The sequence below is a fragment of the Solanum tuberosum genome, unplaced genomic scaffold, assembly GCF_000226075.1.
Source record: "Solanum tuberosum cultivar DM 1-3 516 R44 unplaced genomic scaffold, SolTub_3.0 scf00140, whole genome shotgun sequence".
Taxonomy (NCBI): Eukaryota; Viridiplantae; Streptophyta; class Magnoliopsida; order Solanales; family Solanaceae; genus Solanum; species Solanum tuberosum.
Genome location: NW_006239064.1, coordinates 1014878 through 1036944, shown reverse-complemented (window position 1 = coordinate 1036944; position 22067 = coordinate 1014878). Strand labels below are relative to the sequence as shown.

General features: G+C 28.8%; 2 protein-coding genes across 2 annotated transcripts; one reads left to right on the top strand and one right to left on the bottom strand.

Annotated features, from left to right (window-relative positions):
- Positions 1 to 171: 171 nt before the first annotated feature.
- On the bottom strand, positions 172 to 4059 carry LOC102601842 (probable transcription factor KAN4). Its single transcript, XM_006351938.2, has 5 exons — positions 3861 to 4059; positions 3015 to 3091; positions 2090 to 2160; positions 1550 to 1649; positions 172 to 437 (listed from the first exon to the last, which is right to left on the bottom strand). Exons 1-5 carry the CDS (start codon positions 4030 to 4032, stop codon positions 318 to 320), a joined length of 540 nt encoding a protein of 179 aa, XP_006352000.1. The 5' UTR covers positions 4033 to 4059; the 3' UTR covers positions 172 to 317.
- A 7844-nt stretch (positions 4060 to 11903) lies between these two features.
- Positions 11904 to 16841, top strand: LOC102602174 (protein JASON). Its single transcript, XM_006351939.2, has 7 exons — positions 11904 to 12255; positions 13114 to 13165; positions 13245 to 13342; positions 14789 to 15030; positions 15415 to 16213; positions 16303 to 16385; positions 16567 to 16841. Exons 1-7 carry the CDS (start codon positions 12151 to 12153, stop codon positions 16643 to 16645), a joined length of 1458 nt encoding a protein of 485 aa, XP_006352001.1. The 5' UTR covers positions 11904 to 12150; the 3' UTR covers positions 16646 to 16841.
- Positions 16842 to 22067: the final 5226 nt, after the last annotated feature.

Below are 22067 nucleotides of genomic sequence, written 5' to 3'. Positions count from 1 at the left end.
TCTTAAATATTCTGGTCATGATCAAATTTCATCAAAAGCAAAAATACTAGGTGGTTTTTCTCCATCTATCCAAAGCTCGACACGTAAAGTACTCATCTAGCCTATGCTGGTGGTAGATAGCAAGCTAAGTCCCTTATAATAGTAGTAAAGGTATGTACATGTTGATTCGAATACCACAGTTGTAATTTATAGATGCTTAGTTGTATTATTATAATCATAATGTACATAAACATAAGAAAAATGGTAAATATCAACTAGCTAGGGGACTATTTAATTCTATACTCACATAATTAATTAATTAACAATTAAAAAAATGATTAAGAGAGAGTTAAATCTAGGTTAATTTGAGTACTAGTTTCTCTATACTCATATATTTCACCAGCATTATCTTCTTCTTCCTCCTTTGTCATTCCACTACTTATACTTCCTTCTGCTTCCTGGAAATTAAAAAAAAAACACTTTAAATATGCATAACATTTAACTTTTTTTTTTAAAACACGGCATGTAAAAGATATTTATACAATCAAATCATGACTAATTATAAAGTAATTATATCTGTTAGGATTTAATTTATATATGCTGATAGTATACAAGTTTTATACTATCAATGTATGCATGTCTGTTTTTCCAACAATGTAATTCGACATACTTCACTAACATATATACTATTATTACGTAGACTTTCAAAATATATATTACGTATCTTATCACTAATTAAGAGTTCCCTACGTATCTTACACTTAGATACTTGTATTTTGCTACCAGATACACAAAAATATGGAGAGAGATAAGCGAGACCAGGGAGAGAGGCGAGCGAAATTTGTATAGATACATGTTTTGTATGCATGCGGTCATGTGGAGTGACAGATACATGTGAATTACACTAGATACTTGTATTGTATATATATATGTGGAGTGACTCGCATGTATCTGGGATACCAGATACATGGGAGAGTGGCGAGCGAGATTTACTATGTATCTCATATACATGTGAATCCACTTGGATACCATGTATCTAGAACAAATTACACCTAAATTTGACCATATGTTTTCGAGATACATGTATCTGGACGTATATGGAGACACCAAAATCTGGTAAAATATGTAAAATTACAAACTAGAGTGTATCTAAGTAATTAACTCCTAAACTAGTGGAATTTACGTAAGTTTCTCATTATTTATAAGGCTACTTATCCCATTTTTACAAACAATTATCTGTAGTTGCCTTTTAAATTACCTAATAATAAAAAATTATTTTACATTAGCAATGTATATATTTATATTATACTTAAACTTCTCTATGATAAAACATTACACGTTCTATCGCAAATTACGTGGATATATACATCATACATGTGTGACGATGTTTGATATGAAGTTTAAAATTAAATTATTTTAAAATAAGAAAGTATCACGATATTTTTTTGGATCGATTAAAATTAAAAGTGTAACACGTAAATTTATAGAAAGGAAGTAATAGGTAACTTGATAAATATGATAACTAATCTACTGTTAAAATTCACAAATTATATATTAGAAAATTATTTACCTGGTAATAATTATAATGTATATTTTCACCATTTTTGCTTCCAGATTCTTTCTGTTTGCTGCTATTTTGAGCATGTTCTCCTAATATTTTTGACACATGCCTGAAAAAGGATATAAAGATTAGGGGACTTCGGAGCTAGAATCTCAGCTACGGATTTGGTCGAATTCAATAACGTTAGGATTTTTATTAATGGAATTCAAAATATAAAGAAGTAAATATACGAGGAAGTCAAAAGAAATTCAATACCTACTATATATACATAAAAAAATAATTTGATCCTATATATGCAACATAATTTTTTGACGAATGTAACCTCCTACATTTTAAATGGAAATTACAACAACAAATAACAAAAAAAATTAGTATAATTCTGTAAGTGCGGTTTTAAGAGGGTAAGATATACTCTGTCTTAATATAATTAACCTTATTGTATGAGATAGAGAGGTTGTTTAATTTCTAGTGACCCTCGATAAACCCTCCTTATTTATTATTCCGGACTTGAAATCGACAATGTAAATGAGCTTAGATAAGAGTACTTACATTGGTGAAGACAAATTGAAATCTGGCATCACAACATGGAGGCTTGGATGCTCCCTCATGTTTCTATACATCTGATTTTCATAATTAATTATAATTAATTCAAATTGATGAACATAAAAATTAATAACTAGTAAATAATAATTAGACTTATTATAAAATCACAAAAATAAGTAATATCTTTTAATTTGAGTTATACAAATTTCATAAGAGACGCAATATCATTAACAAAAGATCACCATAGCTAGGTTCAAGAAAATTGTTGTTAATCCTATTTTTAGTAACGAATTATTACAAAACATCGATGAATTATCAAAAAAGTTCATTTCGTGGCGATGTATTTAGCAATGAATTAGCGATGAATATTTTATTTTTGTTGTAGTCAATCAATAATTTTAGAACTTCTAGGGCTAGGATGATACATACCTAACCTAGTTATATATTTATTTAAATTAACATATTATGCAAAATTCTTCCACTAATTTAATTAGATGTTTGGACCAATCTATATGTCTACATAGACCTAGCTCCAATAGGCATTATATATATTTACTTGAGTTTAATTTGTTGTGCAATTGGAATATTAGAGTTACTAATTAGAGTATCATTTCCATGTGCCATAATGGGTCCACAAGGTTTATAAGAAATTGAATTAAACTTTCGAAAAAAGAATCAGGCTCGTACATGATGAGTCAGATTCAAGATACAATGAAATAAATAAGAGCGTACTCTCTCTGATACTTAAACTTTTTAAAAAATCGAAGCAATAACTACTTAAAAAGTAAAGCTATATATGCAAGAATCAACCCTAAAACAAATATAAGCACTTTATAATAAAAATTTATAGCATCATTCGAGTAAATAAAAAAACTTCAGTAATTATTATTAGTAACTACTAACTAGCTAGGGTAAATTAGGTATATAGTACCTGGAGATGACTTTTAACATGAGAAATCTTCAATCCCTTTATGGCCATCATCTGCACAATTCTCTTTGGTGTTGCTTCTATAAAAATACAAGCAAAAAATAATAATCATTAATTCAAATAATCGAGGCGGATTTAGAGCAAATTCTATGTATTCAACTAATTAGTTATTATTTTTTACTAGAACTCTCTCTATATATATAGAGAAAAGCGGACAAAGCCTTTATACTATAAGTTCAACTGAATCAATATTTTTCAAATATGCGATAATTCATATACTTTTATATAGTAATAAATAGTGGATTCTGAACACATAATTGTATAAGTGCATGAGTTCATTATTAAAACATTTCTAAGTTGAAATCTTCAAGTTTAAATTATGAATTTGTTAATTTGTGTACCTATATAAAAGAAAAATTAAGATATACACATATAATAATAAAATTATATCGATCAATCTAAACATAACTGTTATATTCTGAATTCATCTTTGCTAAATACATGCAACCCCACCCCTCATTTTTTTTAGGTTACTTCTAAATCCAAGAAAGAACACCAAAAGAATGAATTTCTTTTCTTTTTGAGAAAAACTTACTATTTCTTCCATCAAGATGTTCAATAACATATAATCTACTGAATATGTACATATAATAAACTTCAGAATCCATAAAATTCAAAACCTGAATTTGCTTCTACGACTAATTAATAACACCCTTCTAGTTTTCTATTGATTAAAAACCACATGAGATTTTCAAGAATTTCTTTGCTTATTATTATAGAATATAATTTATTTATTTTTAAACTATATTCTAAATTATTATGATGTTTTTATTGAAAAAAAGAACTTACTATTTCTTCCACCAAGATTTTGAACAGATTGAATAAAGAGATGATGAAGTTGTGGAGTCCATCTTAAACGTGGAACTAATGATTTCTTGTATTTTCTAACTTCCTTCATTTTTTTGGATTTTCTCATCATTTCTTGTGACATTAAGAATCTTTCCATCATCTCAAAAACCATATACTATAACATGAATTTATATATATAGATATATTATATATATTGTGTAAAAAAATAGGAAAGACCAAATATATATATATATGATGGGTATGAGATTATGGACTTTTCTTGGTTTGTGTGGACTTTAGGAAACATCCTCTAATTCCTTGTCATTTCCATCTTGAATTCCCCTCACAAGAAAAAAAACAAAAAAATTGAAAAAGGAAACAGATAAAAAAAAAAAAGCCCTATAATGGGAATAATAATAATAATAAAATAATAATAATAAAAAAAATTCTTTGTAAAATGACTTTGCCAAATGGTTATTTATAAATTATAATGGATTGCATGTGTAACGAGTGGCGGAATACGCGAGTACTAACTTATTTCAAGCATCTAAAACCACTCGGCTACAACAACTCATTATGTTATGTCCAAAATATGTTATTTAATTATTTTATGTATCACTATAATTGTATACACGGTATTATTTTTTTCTGGAAGAGTGTCCAATTGGACACCTAGCTACACCACTGTGTGTAACCCCTTTTTCTATTTCTCATATGATGTCTGATATTCGTTTTGAAATATCGACTAGAAGTATTTTTTTGAAATAATAATTATTGCTCAAAAGTATCTTTTTAATAAATTTATTATTAACCAAATAGAAATCACTTTTCACCAAAAGCACTTAAAAAAACACTTTTCAAAATAGGTTAATTTTAAAATTTTGATTGAGCAAACTTCATATTTTGTACATAACGCCCATTATAAAAGTGGGAACACTCCACTACTAGTGTCTTTCTTTTTTTTAAAGGCTCAAACTCAAGACTTATAATTAAAGAGTAAATTTTTTTTATCGATTACAACTTCATCCCATCACAAATCTTGATGATTCATATGTATAAACCCTACTATATATATTTATATACTCAATTAAATTGCACGGTCAACAATATAAAAATTTCTTTACGATGACAATATATGATAAGTAATATTATACCTTATTTCGCAAGAGGTAAAATAAAAATTATAATGCAATCATAATTTTCTTGATCTCGAAAAGAAATTAGTCAAATAAATTTAATAAATATCTAATTTAACCCTATAAACCTATACATTTAAGAATTACAATTGGCATATATCCCAAACTATACACTAACTTTAAATATGGTATTTAAGGATTGCTTTTAATAGTCTAATTAATTTGTGTAACTTTTTTCTTTTTAAAAAAACCATAATTTATGTTTGATGCCATAAAAACTATTGCTACGATATTAAATGTATATCGTACAGTTTAGGCACGATAATTAATAAATGATTGCATATAGAAAACTAACTACAATTGGTGTCATCTAATTTTGCTGTTCTATATTTTTTTTTTTAAATTGCTAATTTTTCGTTAAATAAATCGTAGCTAACATAACATTTTTGTTATTTCATCACTAATCGTCATTCGTTAAAGAATTAGTGATGCACTACTAAAAAATGAGTTAAAATTTGTGACAAATCTTATATAGCAACAAATTATAATCAAAATAACAATAACATCAATTTCAGTGTGATTTTATAAATGAAATCTAAGAAACAAATACAATAGAAAAACTATATTCGATCGACTTTCTGCTCTAACGGAAATTATTTTTTCATTGATGAGTATATATTAATATATAAATTTTAAATTAAATAATTTAAAAATGGAAAGTCAAAGGTTTGAACCAAGAAAAAAAGTGTTATATATTTTCTCTTCCTATTAAATACTATTTTTTTAACCTAAGCTAAAGTCTCAAAATTCTCATGTCAAAAAAAGGCGGTGCCTACTTTTGTTTTAATTTCAACAGTAAACCAAATTCAATGTAACCCTAGAATTTCATGAAAGCAACATATACTATATCTATATTTATTTATTTTGCTAAAAGTAAGAATATAAAATAAAAATAAATAAAAAAGAAAGAAGAAGTTCACTTGATATTCATATATATAGTGCATAATTGTCTACCCTATAAAGGGTATCTAGGTTTTTTAGGTTCCACTTAATACTAATTAAACTTACATTTGGTTTCACATTTGTTCTCTTTACTATTTTCTCGATTTTAAAATAAGTGTTATTTTAATAAAAAGAAATTATTACTACACAAGTCTTTAGGAATTTAAGATAAAAATTTATTTATATATTTTTCTAGCTATATCTTTATATATACTTCATCTGCTTAAAAATATTTAACTTTTTAGAGACATTTATTAAATAAGGCGGTTTAGTAAACTATACATTGTGTTTATTGATTTCTTAATGAACGTGATTTTTGCTAAGGGTAACACTTATTTTTGGAAGGAGGGGGCTCGCTAGTATCAAATTGTACATTAAGATGGTAGAAATCTATTCATTCTTAATATTTAAGATGTCATGTTTAAATGTTGTGTGATGTTCATGACAGAGAGCGGGTTCATTAACAGGTCGAAAAGAAGAACTTATTAGATATAGCACAAGTTCACACGGTACAAGCAGTTTTAGACTCAATGAATAGTGTAGCTCGAGGGGAGCAAATCTATGAGATTTGATGGGGCAAAGCGGACAGTACGTGTCATGAGCTTGGGTTATAATAACATATTGAGAATGAACAAAACTACTCCCTTTGGAAATTCGTCAAAAATCAGGAGATTTCCTATGAAAAGCCTATCAAAAACATTTTCAACAAGCAAATTTCTGAGTGATTTCTAATGAAAATTTCGTTAAAAAAATCATGTTTTTTATTGAAGTTATGAACCGCGCACTTCACTCTTTCGGTGAATATATCCAATGTGAATTCTAATTAATTAGAAATATTTAAATGCCATATAATGAAAGGCCAGTCTGATGTACAAAAAATATTTCGCGTTAATAAGGTTTGGTGAAACATAAAATACTAAAATGAAAGACATTCTAATTTTTATTTTTATTTTTGGTTGTTTGCCCTTAGAGGACTTTGAAAACAAATACAAAATAAATATATCTAAATTAGGATTTCAATTCGTTGAATAAAGTTACAAATTATAAAAAACAATACATGTGATTTATTGTTAGAGGGGAAACTATATAATATAGGTATTCAAATGCAACATAGCAATTAATCAACAAATGTTTTCGTTGGAATTGAACAATTCTTTCAAAATGAATATATATATAAAAGTTAAAAATTAGAAAATAATAAGTCAAAAAAGTTGGCAACAGGGAGAAACTATATGTTATAGCCAAGGGCAAAAACGTATGTAGAGTTGAAGGTTCTGGTTCGGCAAAATCTCATAACTTTGACTTCAAATTTTATATTCATTTAAAATTATTTATTTAAAATTAAATAACTTTAATTTAAGAAATTAAGAATCAGAACTCGTAAATTTCAAATTATCAATCTATTATGACTCAAAGAGATTCAAATAACTTAATCGGATAACTTACTTTAGCACTAAAACTACACAGTTTAAGACTATCTTTTCATATTTTAGCATCTCATGATAATTTTAGGATCACAAAATCTAATAACCATTTATTTTGGTATCTTATATACTCATATATTTAGCTTAAAATTACATTACAAGATTTTTAAAAAGATATATATATTTTTTTTTAATATTGTGTATCAGTCAAATGAGGACACATAAAATGACACTAAACGAAGAAATTACTACAAACTTATTAATGTGAAAAGTGTCTTTATTTTTTAATATATAGTACCACACTATGTCTATTTTTTATTTTCTCCCTTTTTGAATGAACTTACGTAGAAATCCCATGCAAGTAATAGAGAAAACGAAAAAATGAAAATAATAAAGATTAGGTACAATAATTGCGGCCGGGATATTATTTTTATTATATTTTTTTAATAAATTTAAATAGATAAAAGTAGAGTGGAAAAGGCAGTGCAATTAAGGGGCTTGAATAATTCATTCCAAACTGAAAATGACTAGGCAATTATTATAATCTTTGAATAATCTCAAAAAGGCAAAATGATGTTGACAACTCACCTTATCACAGTATCGAAATAAAAAATTCCGTTAAAGATATTCAAAATTTAATATATATGTATGAAAAGTAATTTTTGATGAATAAATTTTGTATAATTTTTTTATATATAGAGTATAATTCTTCGATCACTGATCTATGCCATTGCCTCGCGATATGTACAATCAAATCTCTTCATAATAATATTATTTCACTATAATAATTAATTTTATTTCCAAAAAAAATAAAATTTCATGTTATATTATATTATATATTTATATAATAACATTTCGATATAATAGTCAGAAAATGTTGTTCAAATAAAATAATGTCATTAGATGTTTTATTGTATGTACAATTGAGTTATATAACTGCCGTACGTATGGATAATTCATCAATAAAATGGATTGATCAGAATCATAAAAAAATCGCCTAGAATCATATTCTAATGAAAGCAAAAATATTAAGTGATTTTTTTATCCGTCATTATATTATTTTGATATTCTTAATATCACTGAATTAAAATCATATAGGCAGTTAGTTAGGCGCTAGATGTAAATAGCAACTAATAAATTTATAGTTTTTGCTAATTATATATTGAGAGAGTATACCTATCCAATAATTATATTAAATGAAATCATATCACAATATTTTATATATATATATAGAGAGAGAAAAAATTTCTATTTTTTTCATGAAAAAGAACTAAGTATAATTTTTTTTCCTTTTCACTCGTTCAGAATATATACAGTTATGTCATCTCTATGTAATTATTACTATTTTTAATATAATATAAGTTGGAATCTTGCCTAATTTTTATTATATTTTTATTTTTAATATAATATAATTTTAAAAAATGAATTATATTGTGGAATGAAAGGATGGAAATTATCACACGTTACTAACAATGTATTTGTACTTCTATTTTTTATTAAATTATAAACGTGCGTTATTTTCAGCCTTTTATTTAATTTCAGCAAGTCAAATTCTCCATACCATAAAGTCTATAGCATATTCTATATCTAGCTGTTAATAAACCTAAGGTCAAAATTATAGTTGTAATAACATGGAATACTTTTTCGTTTTGGTCCATCATTGGAAGGAAACAAAAATTTAAGATAGACAACAACAAGTGGGAGGGAGAAAAAAGCTAAGAGAGAATTTATGACCTCGCGGATGAAGAGAAATTTGTCGACTCTCCTCGTATATTTTAAACTTTCTTGACTTTTAAGATTGGTATTTTCAATTGTTCAGATATTTTTTAATTAAGTATAGAGATGGTTATAAGATTTGAAGACAATGTGAGCACCATAAAAAACAGATGTAGATTGGTCATAGCGATGTCATGCAACAATATTGCCACATCTGAAATTTTTTATTACATATTCATAGAAATTATGTACTATATAAATATAAATTAAATGACATAATTGAATGAAGTTTGTTCGCATACTAATGGTTTGGACATCACTTTACATACGTCAAGTTGCAAAAAGTATAGTTCAGACTCGTATTCAAGCACACTCCCGTGTTCAACATACTGGCAAAAGGACTTAGTCCAAGAGATAGTTCGAATTTGAAGACTGCTCCCGCTCTCATCTTTCTATGTGGATTCGCCTCTATGATAGAAATTTATCTATGTGATTCACTTCGTTTAACCTATCCTTGATTTTCTTTATTACGTGGAATATATCACATTTCAATGTGTGGAAAAGGAATTAAAAATAATAATGATTTAAATTTGTAGATGTATGTTCACACATTTCAATAGTGTTTATAATATTCTCTTATTTATTCTTTATTATATAGTCTTGCATGTGGCTCTTTTCATTATAAAAAGACCCTTTTTTTCAAAGATATAATCATGATTTTTGAGTGATTCTTTTTCAATAAATCGTATCATTGAAGAGTTGTGGTAAAACAAATAATTTTTTCTATTTTTTATTAGAAGTTCTAAGTTTGAATAGTAAAGTAGCAAAACTAATAATATGAAATATTTTTGCTTTGAATTTTATATCAGTAAATCCAAATTAATCGAAGTTTTGATATAAATATTGTATTTAAGTCGTTTTTTTTTCAAATAATTGGTACCACCAAAGTCTATGTGTCAGCTGGCGCAAAGAATGAAGCTCAAAAGGATTAGGTAAAGATTGAACTTTTTAAGTTCATTACTTAATTTTTTTTAATATAAGCTTTGACATTTTATTGTCAAATGTGTAACATTCTTTGCACCTTCATCGATTTTTGGATATGTTAGTCATGTGACGTGACAAAATTTTTAGTTTTTAATTCAGTGAATATTTAATTTTATATTAGAGTTTCGATTAATTTGAATTTGCGTTATATAAAGTTATTAATGGGTGGTGCGTCACTTCTGACAATTGTTTGTTTTTTTTTGGAAAATGTGTGATTTGTAATATTATTATTAATTTGCTTCAAAAGCTGAGAAACAGTATCCAAATTCACATAAAAATTATTTTTAAAAACCAGTTCTTCTTTTATTATTCAAGGAGTATTGCCCTCCCCTAAAATTTGAATTTTCTTTTTTTATATTTTTCCATGCCATGAGGATCTACAGTTACAAACATTCAAAACCAATTAATGATTGTCTTAATCCAGCAAATTTTTTAATTAAAAAGAGAGAATTTTTAATGTTAACCCCTTAAATATTGACAAATTATGAAGTTGATCTTAGTAATATCTGTTAAGCCTATTTAACCTTTAATTAATTAAAATATCCACTTTTGATCGTTTTGGTTGTGACAACAACAACATACTCTAATCCAAAGGTCTAGAGAGGGTGGTGTGTACACAAAATTATCCTTATTTTGTGAATATAGTGAGGTTACGTTGTTGCTGTGATAGACCATCGATTCAACTAAAGCATTTCAAAATCATTAGGAAAGAAAATACATAAAAGCATGGAGAAAAGAAATAATAGCAACAACAAATAGTATGTAAATTAAGTTTGTACTATTATCTATATTTAAATATTATAAGTTTCAAAAATACAAAATGACCATTTATGAGATTACACTAGATATGTTTTTGTTGCAGAAGTATTCAATTATATTACTTTCTCTGTTTCAATTTGCTTGTGTTATTTTGACTTGACACGGAATTAAAGAAAATAAACAAGACTTTTGAATCTTATGATCTTAAATTAAAGATAAGTAGAATGTAACAAACTATCATTTAATCTTGTGGTTTTAAATATATCATATAAAAAATTTTAATTAAAAAATTACCAAAAAATAAATAAATATCCTTTTTTAAAACTACAAGCTTTTTAACTTCAACAACTTAAATATACACTGTTGGAGCCGGAATCACCGTGGCTACTTGCCGTCCAATGGATCCAAACTAAAAGAAAAAGTAGGACAAAAACATTGAAACGGATACCACAAAGACCAATATTGAAATTTATGGATAATTAAGGGATCAAAAGTGTTATTATTATAAGAGAGAAGTATCGAAAACATCCCTAAACTTAACTCAAATTATTAGTTTTATCCCCGAACTATTGACAGCCTTAAAAATACTCATTTACTTGACTAACTGGAGCTAAATATACCCCCAATCTTACAACATTACTAAAATACACCCCTAAATTCTCATAAAGTTTAGGGGTGTTTTCAACACTTCTCTCGATTTTTATTAAAAACTACATGCTCCTATAAGAATGTGAGACCACTTGTTATGTCATGTGGTATATTGAGGATGTATCTTATAAGTTTAGTTAGTCAAGTAGAAAGGTGTTTCTTAGGCGGTCAATAGTTCAGGAACGAAACTAATCATTTGCGTCAAGTTTTTAAACTAACTTACCAATCCCATACCGACACGTGTCCTATAAAATCCGATTTAAAATTTCAAAAAAATCCATTAGAGCCAATTTTCACATACAGTAACAGCTCACCTCTCCCCCTTAAAACTCTCCAATAATTAAATTGAATCGCAAGCAATGTGAATTGAAATCTTAGCTAAGATTTTGGGATAAAAATTTTCAAATTACAGTTATCGCAATCAATCAATCAATGCAGATGATTATTCGGATTATCATTGATGATGAATTTTGAATTTTTTGTTTATTAATACTAGTTAATGGTGGATTCTCTAGCTGTAACTCTGCGGTGGTAGTGGTAGTGGTGGTGGTTGTGGAGGTCATGGCTTGTCTATTTGGTTGTTTCAAAATCAAGGATGTTACGCTTCCTGCTACACCTGGTTCTAGCTCGGAGTCGAATCGCGTTTCGCAATCTACGCCTGCTAAGGTTTTCTCATGCTGTATTTGTTTTTTTGAATTTGAATTTGAATTTTCTGTGTGTGATTTGGTTCTGATTCTATTCGGTTGTTGATGAAGTGGAAAAAGGTACAAATATAGGGATAAATTGTAAGTTTAATCTGCTCCTGCTACGGTTTTCTCATGATATAATCTTTTTTGATTTCCTGTGTGTATTATGGTTCTGATTCTGTTCGATTCAAGTTAAAAGTGACAAAAGTACCAAATATAGCATTACTTGTAGTTTAATCATTTGAGGAACTCTGAAATGATTCAGAAAATAACCATTTGACATTCGGACTACTTCATATTTTGATCAATTCGGAGTAGCAATCAGCGGTGAAAGAGCAAAGAAGTAGCTGTGTTAATCAATTCCAACGGAATATTTCGATTAGCTGTTTTCTTATTCTTATTAACGAGTATTTATTTGTTTAATTTTTTGTTTTTGTTTTTGCTGTTTGGCTTGAAGCTATGTTTTATTGCTGATGAAATCTGTAAGAGAAAGGAGAATGAAGAAGCTATTTGCTGTTACTTCTCATGTTCTCTGTGAAATTTGATTAATAGGTTCCTAATTTATAGTCTGTACAAAGAACTAAGGTAGTTTATAGATAAAGAATCAGATACTGGAGTTATTCCTTAATTTCGAAGACATAATTTGGTCTTCTAGATAGTAATGACTAACGATTCAAATATTTCTGATAGTTCGTGTTATTTATGTTTGTGAAATCTGCATTTTCCAATTTTATGTTGTCCTGCAAATTCTACTGAAAGAAGAAAATAAGCGGCGAGCATCAGTTTTCCATTTTATTCTTATCCTATATATTTTGACTGTTTTTTTTTTGCTTATCAGGAACCTATGGTGTCTCGCAATAGAAGTCCATTATCTTCACTTTTTACCGAAGGTAGCTTTTCAACTTATCAATTATATTAGAGTGTTGTTAGACTCAAGTTCATATGTTTTTTTCATAATGCTGATTTCAGAAAATGAGGAGACCAACACTTTGGGATGCAAAGAAGTGGAGAATCTGAGTTTGGATACACCAATGCCACAGTTGGACACAAATGACCTTAGGAATCAGGTTAGTTTTCTTGGAATTTTATGGTTATGATACAAATTTATAAATTTTGAGATGTGCAAAAAGGAGGTTATGTTTGACAGAAGCAATGAATGCCTTAAAATTTCGAATTTGAACTGCAAAAAAAGGATATTATTGAGGTACTCAATATATTAGCAGCATATAAAGAAATATGTGTACAGATTGTCTTTTGTGTTTTACTGTATCTTAAGATGAAGTGCACTATAGCTCCTTTAGTAATTTTTCATATCAATTGAAACTGAAACTATGTTGACTGCATTACTGTATATCTAGATATCCCTGAATTTATCTTTTACTTCTTACTTTCATATCTCTGCTCCATGTAAAACAGGAAAACATGGCGTAGCAATTTCTTCCTTATCCTATAATTTTCACTAATTACAAAGCAAAGATTTTTTTTAGTAACATTTCACCTGCACGAAAGTTATTTTGATTGAAACCTACACCATTGATCTTCTGGAAGCAAGAATTCAGTAATAAATATGCTGTCACTCTTTAGAACATCTATAAATCCGCTGTGGTCAAAGTTATGTAGTATATGTTAGTTCCACTTGGAAATACTTGCGGAGATGTCTGGAAAGAGAAGAAAGCATTTGAGTTATCTTAGCAGATGATGAGTTTGGTCTTTACTCTTAATCTTTGTTAAAATAGTCTCAGTTTCTTGTTAGGTTGGACTTTTCTGTTTGACGAGGCCTGGATAATTCACTAAGCTGCTGGACGTATTATGTTGACACTGAGGCTTAGAGCCTGTTGGATTGGCTTACTTTAAGTGCTTTAAAGCCAAAACTGTTATTAAGCACTTTTGGAATGTTTAGGTAACTTAAAAAAGTGCTTATAACTTATAAGCACTTAGTTTTAAGCTAAAATGGTAATTAAGCCAAAACTGCTATCAAGCACTTTTGGAATGTTTAGGTAACTTAAAAAAGTGCTTATAACTTATAAGCACTTAGTTTTAAGCTAAAATGGTAAAAAGCCAAGAGTCATAGGTTAGAATTTCTAACTTATGGCTTTTGGCTTATAAGTCAAAATCCAAAAGCCAATCCAAACAGGCTCTTAGTACGATTTCCCTTACCTGCTTATTTGGTTGTTTAAGCTTCATCATGTCAACTTAGGGAAGTTGAATTTAAATATTTAGAGAAAATCAATGGCTTGTGATTATTCTGCTGAAAGAAACAAGATGTAACATGGAGTACGCTACTAAAAGTCAGTTGAATGCCTGTGTATTGTACCACAGTTATTCTTTTTGATTTGTTAGTGGTTTCTATTTGTACAAGGACCTCGAAAACTTTCCTTTTGGCTTTGGGAGGTGAATGCTAATGCCTCTTTCTTAAGATATTAACTTTCAAGTTCTCTAAAGTTAACTTAAGGTGGCCAGCTCCTATTTCTGAGAATTGCTCTTTACATAGTTTATCCAATTTAATTTTGCAGGCCAAGTTTCTCAAAGCTTGTGGAACCTTACCTGAGACTCCTGCTGAAATTCGGAACTTCTCAATGAAATGCAAAGACCTGTCAGCTCCAATGGAAGAAGTTGAGCCTTTAAAAGTCAATTCATGGCCCTCTGATACAACATATCAGAAGCTCAACTTGAATTCGTTATCTGATCAGCCTACACCTGTCAAGATTGATGGAGTAAAGACGCATTCTGGTTCCTTCGTGCATACGCCTAGCAGGTGGAATTCTAACCTCAAAAACATGGCTAGAGAAGTTTGATTAAATGATATTCTTAGATATTACTGAACCTTATCAAATGAAAATGCAAGTATTCAGTTCCTTCCATTTTCTTCTCTAAAACTAAATGTAGCATTACTTTGTGTATAAAATGACATTATTTCTAGCTCTCCTATTCACATACTATCTCTAGAACTGAATTCGTGTTCTGATTTTGCAAGAAATATTGCTTTTATTTACTAAAGAATGCATTGCATATACTGATCCACCTTTTGTTATTCCGGTGTGTTTCACTCTGAATATATACACCTAGTCATTTGACATCTCATGTTTCACAAATGTAAAAGACATGAATGGCCATCTAATGTGTTGTTATATTTATGTAGTTGTTTAACAGATGGACAAAGTGATCAAAGTTTATCTAAAAGCTTCATCAATGGCAATGAGAATTCTAGCACTCCGATATTCATTGAAGTTAAAGCTAATCTGGCTCGTAATGATAACAAGGCTTCAGCAGCTTCACCAATCACTGCTCCAACTGCCCAGTACAGATACCGATCTGTTCATTTTGAAAGCGAGTCTGATCTGTCTTCAATGTCATCAAAATGTATTTCATCTGAAACAAGTCAAAGCTCCGAACAATCTGAATCATCAGGCAACTACAATGCATCAAAGTATTCACCCTATCCAACCCCATTAAAGCTGTCGGATGAGATGCAAACACCTGGAACCGTTTTTCCAGCATATTTGGACCGCATGGGAATAGCTAAAACTGCACGGATCAGGTCTCAGTATGTGTATCCCGTTCTAAACCCCGTGGATGATGTTTCACAGTTGAAGGAATTGTCAGATGAAGATTCTTTCTCTACTCAAGATTCCAATTCTAGATTATTTTCCAGTCACACGACAGATTCTGATCAAAGGCCTGAAGAGGCAACCCGTATTTCAGAACTAGGAATGTCTGGATTTGGAGAAAGTGCTGCTAATAAAGACTCAAAACCACCTTCAATCAATCAAGTGCAGAGTAAGCAGCATCTTGGTCCTGTTCATTACGGAAGAACTCCTAGAGATAGACCTATCATCGGGTTGGTTGCTGCTCATTGGAATGACGATGAAACTTCCCGTATATCTCCTAAATGGTGGGATGGAAATGGGATTCCGAATTCTACTAACAAGTACAAAGAGGTTTGCCATGCTTTCTACTTTACTCATTTCACTTACTCTCAGCTATATATTTCGACAAATAAAAACTGATGATTTTGTTACTTCTTTAGGATCAAAAAGTTAGTTGGCACGCAACGCCATTTGAGGAGAGACTAGAGAAGGCATTGTCTGAAGAAACTAACATTTCACAAAGGTATTCTTTGCTTCTTTGATGTCTATATTTCGCGCACTATTCTACGAGTGTATGCCTAATAAGTGAAACTTATATGTGCTCTTTTGTTTATCAGTCTTCATTATGTCCCAACGAGATTGATGTTAGATAAAAATTCAGTATATTTCTGAATCAATCCTGAGGTTGTTTATCTGATTTACAGGACACAACACAGTGGGACGACACCAATTGCTGTTCATGAAGCTGAGGAATCAAATACTGCTACATCCCAAGTGCGCTAATCATCATCTCTGATTGAAATTTCTCATTCAGTCTCGTTTTGTTTCGTTTCCATCATTTAGAAAACACATTCATGTTTTATCTCTTGATTTTTGCCTCCCTTTGAGCTTGATTTGCTTCTCAGACTAAACTGTTTTACGCAGTCAAATTCATATGTTTGCTTCATTTCTGAATGAAATCTTGGTAAAACCTTTTGAATGAAATTGTAAGTTTACTGCCGTTCTATACAATGTAATGTGTTTGAGTTCTGGAGTTAGTATTAGTACCTTAGGGCCTAATTAGGTAGTCTAATTTTTATACAAATAATAACTAAATAGGGGTGCAGTCTTATGGTGTTAGACCTAGTGCTCTTGAGTCTTGACATAAGGAGGCTCGGTTCAGTCTGTTCACCTTAATTTGTGCCTTATTTGAGACTAATAGGGTATTTGGATTGACTTAAAAGTTGGTCAAACAGACTTTTAAGTCAGTTTTTAACTTTTGGAAATGTTTGGTAAATATAAAAATAACTTAAAATAAGTTAAAAATTAAAAGTAGACCTCTCCCTACTTTTTATTTTGACTTAAAAACAGGCTCTAAAGCAGGCGAGGTGGGGAACTCATTATAATCAACGTACCAAGATTTTCAAAATTGATGTAAAATTTAAGACAAAAAAAAGAGTTTTTTTTTCTATATGTATATTGGAATGAACAATTGATACATCTTGCTTTCGTGTGCCTCTGTTTGTTTAAGTGTTGTTTGGCAAGTTATAAGGGACACTTAAACCTTGACCTTTCCCTATATATTTAAAATAAGCGTAGAAATTAATAATTCATAATAATAGTGAAGGCACATAAATTGCTTCTTATCAAAATTTCAATACATGATAATCCATCATGTTTAGTGCAATAATAATACAAACTTAAAGTTTGATGTCAATTCTAATGAGTAAAATATTTTAGGTCATTAAACATGCTTGATCAAATATTTAAACTAAATGAGCATAAATTTCTCAAAATTTATTCACTTTCACATATAAAATTGGTGTCATTAATTATGATCTTTTCTAATTATTCTCATTATATTTTCATCTTGTTGTGTTCTATATTGCTTTAGAATTAGGTGGTTACATAATTCAAATTACTATTATTATAGTAATTATATATGGAAAATTAGCAAGCTAGTCACATAATTCATATTGTTATTTGCTTAGTTGTATTTTTTAAAGTTAAATCAAAGAAAAAAAAATCAACAATATAACAAACTAAAATATTGACATTTTTAATAAATATTGAAAGTATGGCTAAGGGATCCTATTAAATGCTAAAATATTGACATTTTGAAAAGTTTCCCATTATATATCTAGTTCATGGAAGTTATCCATAAATATAAAACTTGATAATTTTTTTAGTACAATAATTTTGCCCAAAGATTAAATATAAGAATAGTACTATAGTCAAAAGATTAAATATAAAGCTAAGTAGAAAAGTATAGATAGTAGAGAATAGAGATGATTGACACCTACACATGACAGAAACATAATATAAGAGCTTTAGATTGGTTAACCAAATAACTTATATTATATAATTACGCCAATCAGGTGAGATTATTGCTTTTTCAAAGATTATTTTGAAAGACTGAAATAAGCTTCAAGTTAGAAGACTATCATAATAATTTAGTTCGCAGGAGCTCTTTCACATTGTCAACTTAAAATCCAATAAAAAAGGAGGAGGTTTATCGAGGGTCAATTAAAAATAGTTTCTTTACTTCATAAAATAAAAGTAAAGTCGCATACATCTTATCCTTTTCAGGAGTTCAATCCTTACTTGTGTAATTACATACACCGAGTTGGTTATTGTTGTTGTTATACTTCATGTAGTCGTCAAACACTATAGCTTTCATCATGGAGGGATGTGGTGTATCGGATAGGATCTTCCCGCCCTTAATCAGTGACTTCGAATTCCAACCTTCAGAATAGATCGGACAAACCCCCATTAAGGACTAAGGAGCTATTTCCTCTTAATAGGCCTTACACGACTCAAATCTGAATTAACAATTCCATTGAGTATTGATACCAGATAGGTTATAATACAACAAACAAAAAAAATACTATGGCTTATAATTTTTCGTTCTGATCCATGTGTCCAATTAAAATAATTTAATCAAAGCAATTCCATAATATAATGAGTGGCAATAATAAAACTATTTGAGTTTTTAATCTTAATTCTCTCTTCAATGATTTGTAATTGTTTAAGAAATTCATATACTAAGTAATGTATATATCAAGCTTTGATGATTCACCAAAACTTCTTTTTTTTTTTTTAACAATTCAATGCTTTGTATTTTATAAGTTTATTAATTACCTATCAAGGTTTGTTGGATATATATAATTGATCCAAGAGAAATTGTAAAATTTAAAAAATGCTTCAAAACTCTCATATTAATTAAGTGATTGATCCATCGAATATTGATGATTCATCAAAACCGCCCTCTTTTTTAACAATTAGTAAAAGCTTTGTATTTTATAAGTTTATTAATAACCTATCAAGGTTTGTTGGACATAGTTGGTTCGAAGATATTGCTTTTCTTATTATTTAACATGTCTTTCTTCATTTTTCGTCTTTCCTTTTACGTGAATATTTATTTTGATTTACTTTACTTGAGCTGAGGGTCTTTCGGAAACCACCTCTCTATCTTTATGAGGTAAAGATAAGATCTACGTATACTCTATTCTTTTCAGACCCCACTTATGAGATTACACGGAATATGTTGACGTAGTTGATTCAAAGACCAATTGAAAAAATAAAATAAATTAAAATATAATTAACAAAGTCGTCATATAGACATATAATATAGGAGTCGATGCTAGAGTCACTTAATTGATTAATTAAATTATGTGTTAGTCAAGGAAAAATATTAACTTCACATTCCCATCTTTATATGCAAAAAGAAGGTATAAATAGATTATAGATCTTATGTTATATTGGAATATAACCACACAACCAAACAAAAAACAACAAAAGCTTGAGTTACAAGCCAATTATCAATGGCCATAAAAGTTGTGAGTATGAGATTAGTAGGACTAATGAGAGTTAAGAAACTCACATGTTCTTTTAATTATGTGAGATTAAGAAGTGATTATGAGATTCATGAAAATGATCAAGCAATTAGAAAAGGGTATGTCCCTATTGTTGTTGGAAATCATGAAGAATTAGTGGAGAAAATCCTGATTCCCATGAAGTTGATTAAGCATCCTTATGTTGTAACTTTGCTTGATTTTTCTGCTAATGAGCTTGGCTACAATCAAGATGGAACCTTAAGGATTTTATGTCAAGTTGAAAGCTTCAAAAAGATGATTTACATCATTTCCAAAAGGAAGTGATCAATGATGGATTATGAGCTTCTTGAATGAACAATATGTATGTGTTCAAGTTACAAAATTTAGAAATAGTATATAGTTTAATTACTTATGTCTACGTCATACGCTTCCTCACGTGTAGACCTGATTCTGTTTATCTGGACAAGCACGTTGAAATCCTTTTTATTGATAATGGATAGCAGTGAGACGTGTTTCTAGTTGTTATAGCATTCTGCTAGTTCTGATAGTATGTTGAATTGTCTAATCAAAAGAACTTCTCATCTAAGAAATGAAGTTGTTATATGAAGCATGGTGTGTAGTCCTATTTTAAGATTATCTACATAATTTCCAAAAGGAAGTGATCAATGATGGATTATTAGCTTCTTTCATGAACATGTATGTATTAAAAAAAAAGTTACAAAATTTTGAAATAATTTGAGCTTCTTGGGTGAACAACATGTATGATCACGTACGTATGAATTTGATTTTTATTTTCTGACAAGCACGTTAAAATTTTTTTTATTGATAATGGAGAAATAATGAAACGTATTTTAGCACTTAATATTTTACTTGCTTTGATAATATGTTTATATCTAATCGACCACCGCATTTTAAGATATTAGGTTGTTATAGAAAGCATAGTGTGTAGTCATATCCCTTTTTTTTCTTTTTGACATAGAAGCTTAGTTAATAGGATGTATATTTATGTATTTCTCATGTATATATGTATGTGAAATACATAATTATAAGTAATAATTATAGTTTTGATCCTTTTATATTTGATTATGCATGTCTAACCTTCAACAAATTAAAATGTACATTTTTATCTTTCTATATAGTAATTTTATTATATGTTGCGAACTACCTTTATAACAATATACAGTTACATATGAAGTAATAATACAAGTTTAACATAATATTCGAGTAGTCAAGCGTTAAAACTGTTAATAATTATGATAATTTTGTGAATATTCACGAGTAAAGAAATCAAAAGTGAACATTTCAATTAATTAAAGATTAAATATGCTTAATCAGGTATCATAGAAACTAAAATCAGAATTTAGTATTAATAACTAACCAAATGTTATTGACCCTTTTATAAAATATGGTGATAAGTGTTATACTTTTTGTTACTTATTAAAAATTTCTAACATTATATATTGCACCCCTAAATAGTTGTATAATACCATCCAACTATAGTACCTAAATTATGTATATTAAAAAAAGGACAAAAAAACATCACATGTTTCACTAACATTACAAATTTAGCCATACATATCTAACATGAATTTGCCTATGAATCTTCTTTTAGGCCATTTGATAAATTTGTTTTTGTGCTAGCAATATGTAAGTTAGGTATTTGTTATTTTCAATTTGATCTCAACAAATAACAGAATGCTCTTTTGTTTCCTCAATTATTTATTCACATTAATTGTGCCTAAATATTTGGTTGGACTTGAGACTAAATGTTAAGATTTGACTATGGATTAGTTATCCATTTTCTAGTGGGAAAATGTAAAGACATATGTGGAGATGATAAAATTAGTCCATACAAATATGATCGGTCTAATTCGTCAAAGTTTGGATGAGCTAAATGACTCATTTATTTTATTCTAACATATTTTGACACTTTCAGTTCAAATCATATCAAAGTTGGCTAATATATAGCTTAAATTGATCCATGAGAAAATTTATCAACTTTTTTAAATTTTAATATTTGTATATAGTCATAATAAAGAGAAGAAATTATTAGATGATTGAATAAATTATAAAGAGACAAAATAAAGAAATTAAAACTTGGTAAGAGTCTGATAGTTGGATTGTGATCCACTATTTAGTCCATCTTGACCTAACTCATCTCAGCTTAAATAACTTTTAGGGGGGATTAATGACTCATCTATTTATTAACTTAGTTTATCTTGATTCATCCAAATTCAACCTAATCCCCTAATTTGGCATACCCCTAGTGACGACCAAGAAGGTGCAGTAAAATGGTCGAGATTCCTCAATCTTTAATTACATATTTTATTTTTTAAATATGAAAATGAAGAATTTCTGATAAAAGGTGTTTAATCACCCCCACCAGCACC

Bases quoted from the DNA above. Each gene is read 5' to 3' on its own strand.
- LOC102601842 (XM_006351938.2), bottom strand. From the start codon at position 4,032: ATGGTTTTTGAGATGATGGAAAGATTCTTAATGTCACAAGAAATGATG. The intron at 3,092-3,860 runs GTAAGTTCTTTT...GTATTTTTATAG, and splicing joins AAATCTTGGTGGAAGAAATA to AAGCAACACCAAAGAGAATT. The intron at 438-1,549 runs GTAAATAATTTT...TTTAATTTCCAG, and splicing joins TACATTATAATTATTACCAG to GAAGCAGAAGGAAGTATAAG.
- LOC102602174 (XM_006351939.2), top strand. From the start codon at position 12,151: ATGGCTTGTCTATTTGGTTGTTTCAAAATCAAGGATGTTACGCTTCCT. The intron at 12,256-13,113 runs GTTTTCTCATGC...TTTGCTTATCAG, and splicing joins CGCAATCTACGCCTGCTAAG to GAACCTATGGTGTCTCGCAA. The intron at 16,386-16,566 runs GTATTCTTTGCT...TCTGATTTACAG, and splicing joins GAAACTAACATTTCACAAAG to GACACAACACAGTGGGACGA.